At 33.2% G+C, this 12,861-nt stretch overlaps 1 protein-coding gene across 1 annotated transcript in view; it reads right to left on the bottom strand.

Moving 5' to 3' along the window:
* The window catches only part of LOC148938338 (uncharacterized), a 307,727-nt gene that overhangs the window by 115,180 nt on the left and 179,686 nt on the right, over positions 1–12,861 (bottom strand). The window contains exon 7 of the mRNA XM_089107858.1: positions 2,679–2,986. Within this exon, the coding sequence (XP_088963984.1) occupies positions 2,679–2,986 (308 nt within the window). The remainder of the gene's footprint in view (positions 1–2,678; positions 2,987–12,861) is intronic.

The raw sequence follows: 12,861 nt of genomic DNA, 5'->3' as shown, positions 1-12,861 counted from the left end.
TTGATTTTAGACAATGACGCTATTAATCTGGAATTGAGTGTAGATATAAAAAACTTGATATAGAGGAAGTATCACAATTACACAAAGCCATTTGAGTAGCTTACACTGATTAAAGTTCAAAAAACCTTCTATTATTAAAAACAGTGGTTCTACACTCTTGCAACTTGAAGGAGATGAAAATTATGATATGAAGACAAGAGTCCCCAACGTAGCAGTGGATATTACAAAAGGTTATTGGTTAAAATTTGAGTGGGATTATTTGCTTGGTAGATATGTTATATCTTTGAGTAAATTTAACTTTTAAGAACAATTAAACTTTGCAGCTAAAGTGAACTTTATGAATATATCCAGACAACAACTAGCATTGAATGCATTCATGAAGCACATTGAAGGCAATGGAATGGGACATCTTGAGAAAAAAGAGGGAAAATGTATTATTTTATTATTACATTTTTGACACTAAAAATGTTTTATAATGATTTTTTTTTCGTTTAGATATTTTTAGCTAGTCATTTACTCCTCCCCTTAGAGAACCAATAGATGATGAGAATATGCTCAAAAATAGAAATAATTATTTTTTCTGTGGGTTATTTTATATTATAATTGATAGTGTGAATGTTAAGAAAAAAAAATGTATAGATTTGAGAAAAAACGAATTCTAAACAAGTTCTTTTCATAATACTTCTCCCAAACCCCTTTTTAAAAGTTGGAGTGCACATCTTTTTTCATTATTTTTTTATTTATGTATACCTCAACACCAAGCAATACTTTTCATAAGGTTTTGTCATATCATTTCAAGACAAGTTCTTTTCTTAATTTTCCTCCTATATCCCTTTTTTTCAGGTTGGAGTAAACTTCTTTTTTCACTCCTAACTTTATTGTTCGACTTAATGCAAAGCCCAACACCAAGCAATGCTTTTCTAAACATTTCATTACATAAATTTAGAATAAATTATTTCTTAATACTCCTCGTTAACCAGGTTTTTTTTTTCAAATTAGAGTGCCCATATTTTTTCACTCCCAACATCACTTTTTAACTTTATGCATACCCCAACATCAAGCAATACTGTTCAAAAGGCTTTATTATATTCATTTAGAGAGAGCTCTCTTCTTAATATTTCTCTTAACCCCTATTTTCACATCAGACTACAATTTTTTTTTTCAGTCCAAACTTTACCTTTTGACTTTATATTTACCCCAACATCAAGCAATACTTTTCAAAACACTTTGTCATATCAGTTCAGATAAATTTCTTTTGTTAATTTTCCTCCCAAGCCAGTTTTTTCAAGTTGTAGTACATCTTTTACACCAGCATTAATTTTTGACTTTATATGTACCCCAACCCCAATCTCTACTTTTTAAAAGGCTTTATTATATCAATCTAGAACAATTTCTATATTAATAATTCCTCCTATACCTTTTCTCCAGTAGAAGTAAATATATTTTTTCACTCCCAACATTCCTTTTTGGTTTCACGTATACTCCAACACCAGGATATACTTTTCAAAAGGCTTTATTACCAATTTGCAACAAATTCTTTTCTTAATATTACTAAATCAGTTTTTTTAAGTTGTAGCACAAATCTTGTTTTATTCCCAACATTACTTTTCGACTTTATGTATACCCCAACACCAATCAATACTTTTGAAAAGGCTTTGTTGTACCTCGTATCAATTCTGTATGGCCTTAGGCTTAATTATTAGGCTTTATTAAGTAAGGCCTTATTAAATCAAGTTCTCTGATAACAAAAGTCATAAACTTAAATTTTCAAGCTAGAGTACACATCTTTCTTCACTCCCAACATTACTTTAAAAGTAAAAAGATGTCATTTCTTAAATTGATTGTCCCTCTTTGAATAATGGTTAGTCTTTTATTAAGAAACTATTGGGGTTATATTGTATTTTATGTAAATCTTCATTCAAAAGATCTTTTCATAGGTTTGAAAATAGCATGCTTAGAAATGGTCTGACTATTGTGGAAATTTGGTAAAACAAAGATCTGACGAGAAAAATCTAATTTTCCTCGCGGCCTAATGAGCTTAAAAGGCCAGCAAACATTGTTTGCATACCAGAAAACACTGGCTTGATGACTCTTCCAAGCGCAAAAAAATTACAAAAGTGGCAAGTATCACCGGATACACCGGATACAAAGAGTCACCAGCGCTATGAATCCAAAGCGAGAGTGATGGGAAGTAAAGTGTCTGACAGTATAGCCTTATGAAAAAAAGAGTAGAACTTATGGATATAAAAAAACGGACATTGACTACTTATTAATAAATGAGTGAACCTTCTATACAGTCAAAATGGCTATAAAATACTTATTAAATAGTGATTAAACCTGTGACTCAATTTTCCGTCGGAAAATATGAGAGTGGAGGTTCAAAAGAGAGTGGAGGCTGAAGACAGCCCGCTGTTTCACGAAGTACAGTGGGGATAGAGGATAACTCTACATATTCAGAAGCATTACGAAGTATTGTGGGGACAGAGAATTACTCTATAAAGGGAAATACGAACAGAAAAAAGAGATTGGACGTTCCTCATTGACTAATGTGTCATGTATACTCAACGAGCACTCAACTGATAGAAAATACATATGTCATAACACTATGAATCACTATTGCCTCATTTATTTCACTTTGTGAATATTGGGAAATTACAATCAAATACGAGATAACTTACATAACAATTTCCTCAGCCTCCTGATATCGTCCAAGGTGCATCAACGACTCAGCTTTCTTCACTCTATACCTTCGGCAAAACCCAGCAATTTCCAAGGCTCTTTCAGACCAATACAAGGTGTTTTTATAGTCTTGAACTGCAACAGCTCTATTAAGATCTTTATCTATTTCATTGAGGCTATCAATTGTTCTCATCTGAGCATCAATAGTAGTGTTTAAAGGTTCTAGCTCTTTTGCTTTGTCAAAAGCGCTTTTTGCAGCGACCACATTGCCCATCGCCAATAAACATTTTCCGATTCTGAGATGACCCTATATTAAAAAAGGAAAAAATTCCTTCTCTGTAATTAGTATTAGAAGAACAAAGAATAAAAAATAGAAAATAGTAACAAAAACATTTATTTTTATCATGTTTATTTTTCAGTTTATTCCACAAACAAAAGAGAGAAACATAGTACTTAATTAAACTTTGACTTTATCAATTAGTTTGTTAGCTAGAAGGTGAATATAGCACTCAATGTGTCCTTTAATGCTCAGGACAATGCCACCTGAGGCCAACATTTCTATGTACTCTCCTCCTCCACCCCAATATATTCAAAATCTACCTCTTTAAACCCTCCCAAGAAGTTTTTATATTTACCTCCTTACGCCCTTCTTTATTATCAGCACCCCGCAACACCATAAGACATTCGATCGAAGTTTTGATACAGTTATTTTCTTAAAAATTCGTCGAAATCATCAATAAATGTTCCTCTGGGGATAAGATAATCCCCACAATTCCTGGGACAGGGGTCGTAATTAATACAAGTTGCTTATGTTTCCCCATGTTACAATGTTAATGTCAGTGTCAATTTATGATTTTCGTCTGTATCCAGGATACTCGTATTTTGTTGTAATGTCCAACAATAATCCAATATGTTTAGAGGTTGGCTTAAAAACAATCTAGAGGTTGTTCCCCCCCCCCCCCTCTAATTGGCACACTGATTCAATTATTTAAAAGCTAGAGAGCTTTTCAAAATTGATATGCCCATTTTAGATTATGTAATTCAATTGATTTAATGCAAGGTTCTCAGAGAAAGAGAAATAAATTGTATTCTTAACCGTTCAAATTCGTCTGACAATTGTTTTTTTAATATATTTTTGTTCAAGACATTTTTAAAGACATTTCAAAACATTTTTTATAACATTTTTCTTTAAGACGTGTTTCTTCAATATTTCTTTGGGTATCATATAATGGGGGGTGTTTACATGTGTTGAGGATGTCGCAATCTTGCAATCTTTTTTGGAATAAGCTCAAAAAAGGAATAGAGGTGATTCAAAATAAAAACTCGACATTAACCTAAATGAATGAAAAGAGTTATGTTACACGCCATAACTTTTAAATTCGGACCCTTGGCAGAGCTAGCAACAAGCTGTTTGTACAAACAGGGTTTCACTGGGAATAATAACAAAACCTCATTCATACGAGCGTAAATCGCACTTAACGTTCCAAAGATAGAACAAAATAAGTTACTGCAAAAATTATAAACAAATTAAAAGAAAACTTAATTGAAACTTAATTGTTATAAAATATTTATCATTTTCTTCAATTGGTTTGACAGTATTATAAGTGCAAAAAAAACTATGACTGTTAGTTCTACGAAAATATGTGTGGTTGACGATGGTAGAAGATAAAAAGAGTACAGACAGTTAGTAAAAACACTCACTAATCTAACGATACTGTACAATTTAACACGAAAAAATGTGTGGTTTCCGATAGCAGAGGATTAAGAAGAGTATGTGCAATTTGTACAAACTACTCATAAATCCTTCATATTATACAATTTAACCAAATGACCAAACTCTAATAGACAGAGATAGAGAGGAGGGGGGAGGGAGATAGAAATGAAGATTTAAGGCGGCACAAAGCCGCCTGAGGCCAACATTTCTATGTTCACTGAGAATAATAACAACACCTCATTCATACGAACGTAAATCGCACTTAACGTTTCAAAGATAGAACAAAATAAGTTACTGCAAAGATTAGAAGAAAATTAAAATAAAACTTAATTGTTATAAAATATTTATCATTTTCTTCAATCGGTTTGACAGCATTACAAGTGCAAAAAAAAAACTATGACTCTTAGTTCTACGAAAATATGTGTGGTTGACGATGGTAGAAGATAAAAAGAGTACACAAAGTTAGTAAAAACACTCACTAATCTAACTATATTATACAATTTAACACAACAAATGTGTGGTTTCCCATAGCAGAGGATAAGAAGAGTATGTACAATTTGTACAAATTACTCATAAATCTTTTATATTATACAAATTAACCAAATGACCAAACTCTAATAGACAAAGATAGAGAGTAGGGGGGAAGGAGATAGAAATAAGGATTTAAACTACCTTCTGATTACTAATAGCAAATACCGCTACTAATATTTAAGTAATAGGCTCAAAATTTGAAATACTCCATTATTCCAAAAACAACGAGTAGGTAGCCTGGTAGTGGCTTAAAGAAGCCTTTCAGAGGTTTCCTATCCCCCCCCTGTATGGCTACTACATCTCATTTACAGGGGCTACTCGTCACATGGCGTACCCACACTGAATCTTAGGAGGGTTTTGTTATACTGAGGGAAAGGAGAGTTAGGAATAAGAGCCAAAGGGGGCAAATTGTCTCTGTTTGTAGCTAGGGAAGAAGCCTTAACAGAGACTTAATTTAAAATTACCTAACTTAAGTGTGGTAAACCTATGCTTTTATATTTTAAAAGTAGTAAGCCTAATTTAATGTCTCTGATTAAAAAACCCTTTTATGTGTCTTTGACTTGAAAATCCTGTTCACCTGCCTTCAACTTTTGAAAAAAATTGCTTGTGCGTTTCCAGCGCTTAAAAACTAAAAGGGTTAGTGCCCTAAGACAGACACACATTATTTAAGTCCGTTCAATAAAAAAAAATTAAAATATGAAAAGGGTTAAATTAAGGAAAGTTGGAAAGTAGGGTCACTCCCTTGAACCCTATAATGATAAGCCCCTTTAGACGAAGTCGTATAAACTAGGTTCCAGAAAAGTAAATCCGTTTGTATGTCCCTTAACAAAGCAATAAAACATTGGGGAAAAAATCAAAATAATCAAGACAAAGGAGTTCAAAACTCAAAATTCGAGAATTTTTTTGAAGAAGAAAATAAGACTTTAACATAAAAGCTTTGAATGTATAACTTAGATACTAAATTTCAAAACAATGACATTAACACTAAAACTTTGACTCTAAAACCTTTAAGCTAAAACTTTAAAATTGAAACTTTAAAATTAAAGTATTAAAACTTAAGTGTAAAACTGATAACATCAAACTAAAACAAAAAAATGATTAAAATTAAAAGTCTATTAAAAAATCAATTGGTCACACTTCAACTTTATAATTAGAACTACAATACTTATTATTATTGTTGTTATTACTAGGAGGAGTGGTGGACCCTCTAGTAGCGGGTCGAGGCTCAGGTATTCAAGGCCCATTGCCTTTACACCGCAAAAACTATGCTCTATTTGTGGTTGGGGGACCAATGATGTTCTTGGTCTTCCAACCATTACCACATACCGCACCATCTGTCTGACTTCTTTTTCGTTTACTATTTCCTCCAGCTTAACAAAAACATAATGAAATATCTCAAGTCGGTGTTAAATTCTCTCTGGACATTATTTAATTAGATTTATTCTTATTTCCACAGTGGCAATCTTGTATTTTTGGTTTTATGAGGCTTCGCCCCTCCCTATTGAGAAAATATGTTTCCCGAATTTTCGAATTCCTGTTTTGACTTCTATAACTATTATCATCCCGAACCTTTTCAATCGTAAGAAATGTTTAATAAGAGTGGGGATAAACTTGGGGAGTAATTCCTCTGTTTCCTTACATTCCACCTTCTTATAACAATTTTGTTCCGCTCTCTCATTGCTCCAACCCCTCAGTGCCCTTTTCAAGTGACACTGAGAAATTTGAAAGTAAGGTTATGGGACATAATATTTCAGTTATGTTCCAGGCTTAGCTGTTTCGTCTGCTATCTCATTACTTTTTATTCCAGAGTGCCACTGCACCCACGTAGATATAACTTAGGTTTCTTTGGATACCAAGCTATTTAGGGCCTCTTAGCCTCCCAATTCTTTATTCTGCCGGCTCTTTACGTTCTGAAGAGCTTTTAGGCATACTTGCTTGTCAATAAAGGTTCATATATTTTTTTGGTACTTCCAGGTTCCAAGAATTGTCCAGCTGCCCGTTCTATTCCGAATATTTCAGCCTGAAAAACTGTAGCAAATTTTCCCAGGTGATAACTGAAATCCTGTTTGTCCACACCTGGAGTGTTCTGATATATTATTACTCCTGTCCCCAATTTTCCATCAAAGGGTGAACCGTCCATTTGACATGTTATTGTGTTACTTTGGTGTAGCAGTTCTATATCGCATTACTTTGGGGGAGCTGTTCTATTTCCTGCTCGACTTCCTTTCTGTTCTTCATGATGATTTGGAATTGCCTCTGATTTCCTGCTTGTCCACAATTGGAGGGTTCTGAGATAATATTACTCCTGTCCCCAATTTTCCATCAAAGGGTGAACCGTCCGTTTAACATGTTATCGCGTTACTTTGGTGCAGCAGTTCTATTACCTGCTAGACTTCCTTTCTGTCCTTCATGACAATTTTTGATTTGTATCTCTGATATAATTTTTAGGATAGTGTTATCTTGAGGGATCTACAGCTCCTCGCACCGTAGGAATGAGCAGCATATGCCAATATTGTCTTTGCGTTCCCCAATTTGCATCTTCTGTCTTTGGGTCCATTGGTCGTTTATTTGCAATCTGACAGCACTTTCCACTGCTTCTCCTCTAGAAAAATTTCTACGGTTATAGATCCCAAAATATGCTTCATGGAGGATGTTGTAGCTATATGATATTCTGATGTAATCATTAGGCATGATAGCTTTTGTATCGTTATCAAGGGGCTATAGCACAGAACTCAAGTAGAATTGACCCAAACCACTATTCCATGTGACAGAATCCGTCCAATGACCGTCTTATAAAAATACGAGATCTTGTTGGGAGTCTTGGTCCAGTTCCTACCCACAATTCGTTAACATTAAATTAGGGAAACTGTGAATATCCGTGCCTTTTCAAGACAATGAGCTTTCCAGCTCAGTTCGTGATCGATTATGACCCCTAGGTATTTTACCCGCTTTCTCAGGAATAATGGATGATCATATTTTCTTAGAGCAAAGGGAGCTTACCATTTTTTCTTTTTTGTGCATGCTACTACTTCAGTCTTATCAGATGTTAAAAGTGATTGGAGGGCAAATAATCCTCCTCCCACGCCCCCCCTCCCATTTGCCCCTTATGTATAAAAACAAAATTTTGCCCTAAAATTAAATCAAAATGATTTAAATTTTGCCTTTTTAATAGTCGAAAGTGATTATAGGACAACTACTTTCACTCCCACCCTCCCATTTGCCCATTATGTTTAAAAACTAAATGTTCCCTTAAGATTAAATCAAAATGCACTGTGAGAATGCTAATTCCCAATAAGGGATCTCAGCAGTATCCCAAGAACGACTGAGGGTAATATGTTCAAACTTTTGGGGCTACTCCTGCTCTTAAACTTCAACCAAATCAAAGTAGCGTAAGTTTATCCGAGCTATCAAAGAAAGTAAACATATTTTTTTTTGCGAATGGTATCAAGTTTTCTATTTCAGGTTAACTAGAGGAGGTATAAAACTAAATTAAACACTACTGTTTGTGTCCAGATTTTTAAAAGGGTGTATGTTGTTAAAAATTGCTGAAAATTTTTCTCCAGCTCACAAATAGCAGGCCAAACTATAAAGTTTTAAAAAACGAAAAAATTTAAACCATTATTTTCTTTTTCCCTGAAAAGACTATGTCAATATAAAACGAACAGAAATTAATTAAAAAAACTTTTCCACAAAATAAGTTTTTCAAAGAAAAGTAAAGAACTCCATTTAACCAAAAATGAGCAAAAATAAAATCAAATCAGCATCGATAAATAAATGAAACCCAAAACGAACAGAAATTACAATAAATAACCGGGTCACACTCAAAGCGAGCAGAAATTAACATGAGTAGGGTTCAAAACTCCTATGCCTTCCCAAGGCCAGAACATAATTTACACTTTACTGAAAAAAAAACAAATGAATGTGCATTGTCAGTTTAGTATACATATACAGATATTTAGTAATCAAAATGTTAATATTATTTGATTTATTAAAGTTATTAAAGTAAAACAAAATATATTTTTTCAGTAAAGTGCAAATTATGTTCTGGCCTTGGGAAGGCATGGAGATTTTTAGTTTGAAAACTCAAAACCCTTATGCCTTCCCTGTTCTTTTGAGCGGAAACTATTCATGTTAGTTTCTGCTCGTTTTGAGTTTGAAGAAGTTTGTAAAGTTAATAAATCTTCGTATATGGCCGAAAAACAACGACTTATATTTCGACGCCTGTAGTAAAATGTATCTGTTGTAACATGTGTTACTCCAAACAATTTCTTCAACCACTGTCAGGAATAATGTACTGTATTAGAAGAGAAAGAAAAACAAAGGAATGGAGAAAGAAAGTGAATGAAAATGTCTTATGCAAAATTTTCATAGATAGTACTTTACGTCACCGACGATCCGCGTGTTACGCGAAGCGTAACACGCGGAAAAATTTTTGGATACGGTACATTTTTTTTGTCTTTGGTACATTTTTCATGCTATTGGTGGTACATTTTGTTTTGAGGTGTTGGTAACACACTGGAGCAGAGGGAAGGCTACTGTAAGTGTGGAAAGATCAGGGTCATAAATTCCAAAAATGTCAATGCTTTGGCATACTGCCCAACAAAATGATCTAATTTTGAAAAACTGAAAATAATCAACGTAATAGTAAATATTTAAAACTAAACATTTAAAACTGGAAAAATAAAACTTCAGCATAAAACCTTGAAATTGGCTACTTTAAAACTAAAGTTTAAAAGTAACCATAAAACTAGACTTTAAAGCTGAAATTTAGAACTAAAACATTAAAACTAAATTTTTACAGCTTAAACTATAAAACTATAACTTTAATAACAAAAACACTTAATCTAAGTTCAAAAAAGTTTTAAAAAATATGAAAAAGGCTTATATTGAAGAAAATTGAAAGCAGGTCAAAACCCTCAATCCTTAAAAGTGTTAGGGTCCCAAGCCACAGCCGAAGAGTCAAAGACACTTCAACTTATTCTCTGTTTAAGCCCATTCAATAAGCAGTTAAAACTTAATAAATGAAAATAGGCATTATAAAGTTATCAACGGAAAAATATAAACCAAAAAGCGTGAATTAAAGATTGCCAAATAGGATGAGTGGTCCAAAAGCTCCTGAAATAGAGTACAGATACGGGATCCCCCAACCCAAAAAAGCCACCCTGAAATATAGAGAGGACTCTCTAAGTGTAGAAAGAACCCCTTTAGGTGTGGAAGGCTCACAGGAAGACAGAACTTGATCGAAATTAGTAAAATAAAGATCTTGTATTAATAAAAAGTACACGAAAAAATGTAAAAACAAAGGTTACTGACCAGTAAAAGAAAGTTGATTAGAGTCTGTACTCCCAAAAGCAAGATAGGTCACCACCCTTAAAATAGACCAGAGAAAAGGCTCCAAATTATAATCACATTTAACCCCCAGACAGGCCAGTGCCATTAGAAAAGACTTGGGGAGAAAGAGCCCCGGCAGGTCTAGTAATAGTAGCCTAATTACGTAGAAAGATTAAATTCTTCTACAGAAAGCATGGATTAAAAAAATATCTATAAGAAAAAAAACATTAAGCTGACAGTGTTCCCAGAGCCCCTCCCCACAAAAACAAAGCAGTTTAAAAAAAATTTAAGCTAAGGGTGCTGTAGGTGTGGAAAGCTCAAAGAAAGAACAGAAGTTTTCAAAATTAATAAAATAAATATCTTTATCAATATGTGTTTGCATGAACTTTGCCAAAAACAAAAAGGGTTAATGAGGAATAAAAAAAAGTAGTATAGGGTGTGTACTCCCAAAAGGAGCAAAAAGGACCAGCACCCGTAAAGATGGACTGTCATAACATGCCTTCGGTCTAAAAAAAAATGCTAATATGAACAAAGTATAATGAACAAAACAGAATCGTTACGATTTACAAGTTATTCCACTATACATGACAATTCTTTTCCCCCTGCGCCTCCTATTCCCATATCTACCCCTAATTATTGAAAACCTGTCTACGACCGCAAAAAACAGCTTGAAAAAGAAAAAAATAATGCTGAGATAGGGTAAAGTCATATCAACCCCTTCCCACGACCGCTAAAAATAGCTACAAAAAGAAATTGCAATTGCTGGATAGGGAAATTCCGTTCCTAATCCTTAGGTATAAATTACATATTTTTTTTTTTTGCTTTATTTACAAATCGTTATAAAATATCATCACAAGCTTTGTAATTAATTTTAATAAAAGTCTATGAAATAGAGTTCACACTTCTTTGTAATTCAACTTGGCAAATAAAATAAAACAATTTTTCTCTTCTTATTCCGTGGCTAGATAATCGAAAGCCGATTTGTTATTACGCAACAGCTTAACTACGTTTTCATATATGAAAATAATGAAATTATCATTTATAAATAATACATTTGTAAACTTATCTAAGGTAAATTAAAAACTTTGGGCAGTCGCATGCTTGAATACTTGGACAATCAGATATTCGGATATTCAGATACAGTTTTTTTTTACAAAAGGGGTAGCAGGGGCTTCGGAATTGGAGGAATATGGGTATAATAGTAGCTTAGTAAAGAGGCTGACTCATAATATTTTTAATTTTCAGACCCCATGTTTATCTTTATAACGGAAATACATACCATTTTAGGGCTAATATATTGAGAATAGATGCCAAAGGTAAAGAAGAATTTTATTGTATTGGCCTGACAGACAAATTTTTTTTGTTTTTGCTATTCCTACTTTCTTTTTTCTTTGGATTATGATTTTTTCATTGTACTCTGTTTATTTTATCTTTTTTGGCCTTTCTTGATTCTGGGAGTACTTATGCTATTCAACTTTCTTTTACTGCTCCTTAGTCTCATTTTTTCACATTTTTCATACACATCTTGTTGATAAAAACTGTAATATCCTGATTTATTTTCTGTGATTAAATGATTTTTATGTATTTTTTTTCCGAGGTCTAACAACGTGTTATTTTTATAATTCTAATTTTTTACACTTAATTTATTCTTTAATTTTGATTTTAGCCGATTCTAAACTATTTTTCTTAGCCTTTGTAAGCGCGTTGTGTCTAGAGCTAATCATTTGGAATGTCAGTAGTAACCTAGGTGCTGATCCAGGGTGAAATCGTATAAAGCAAGCAAACACGTTACATTTGGAACTAGACATTCAGAGTGAAATCATATAAAGTGACTAGACCTGTTATATTTGAAACTAGATATTCAGAGCTAGATTATATAAAGCGACCAGACAGGTTCCTGCAGCTACACCCATTTCTGGGCCAAACAGAGACAATTGATACAGAGCGTACTCAATATATGTTGAGTCGATTATAGTAGCTATGATACCACAGCAACCAATCCATAGCAACCAAATTCAATATAAGGAGTGATTTTCATAGTAGCTAATATTAGTAAGAGAATTGACTTCAGAGAGAGAACAGTTTATTTTTTACACTCTATTATTTGACAAGATGTTAGCATAGAAAATGAGGACTATGTTTGCACTATTGGAGCTTGGTGGTGGAGCAGGTAGCAGCAATGATACAATGACGAGAGTACAAAACATAGCAGTGGAAATCACACAAGGATCTCAACTAAGCCTTGAATGGGACGATATTTATGCAAGATATGTGATATCATTGAGCGAATTTAGATTGTAGAAGCAGTTATGTTTTGCCGCTAAACTAGATATAGTGTACAATAATAGACTTTAAGCTGCTTTAAACGAACTAGTGATATATATTGAGGAAAATAAGCTGTATCAGTGATTATTGCTATTATTGTAATTATATTTAATGAAATTATTTTGAAATCGAAGATATTTTTTGTAGTAGGTTAGAGTATATTCTTAAAGTAGAAAAATAATCCTGGTTAGTCTGAAGTTGCTTGTGAGGGTGTTAGGACTGTAAAAAATGGATGGATTTGAGAAAGAGAAAATTATACGGAATATTGTGTTTATGGAAGA

The sequence above is a fragment of the Artemia sp. Qi Xiang Cuo genome, unplaced genomic scaffold, assembly GCF_049724085.1.
Source record: "Artemia sp. Qi Xiang Cuo unplaced genomic scaffold, ASM4972408v1 HiC_scaffold_3386, whole genome shotgun sequence".
Taxonomy (NCBI): domain Eukaryota; kingdom Metazoa; phylum Arthropoda; class Branchiopoda; order Anostraca; family Artemiidae; genus Artemia; species Artemia sp. Qi Xiang Cuo.
Note: the sequence above shows the minus strand (reverse complement) of the source record. Positions and strands in the feature narration are given on the sequence as shown.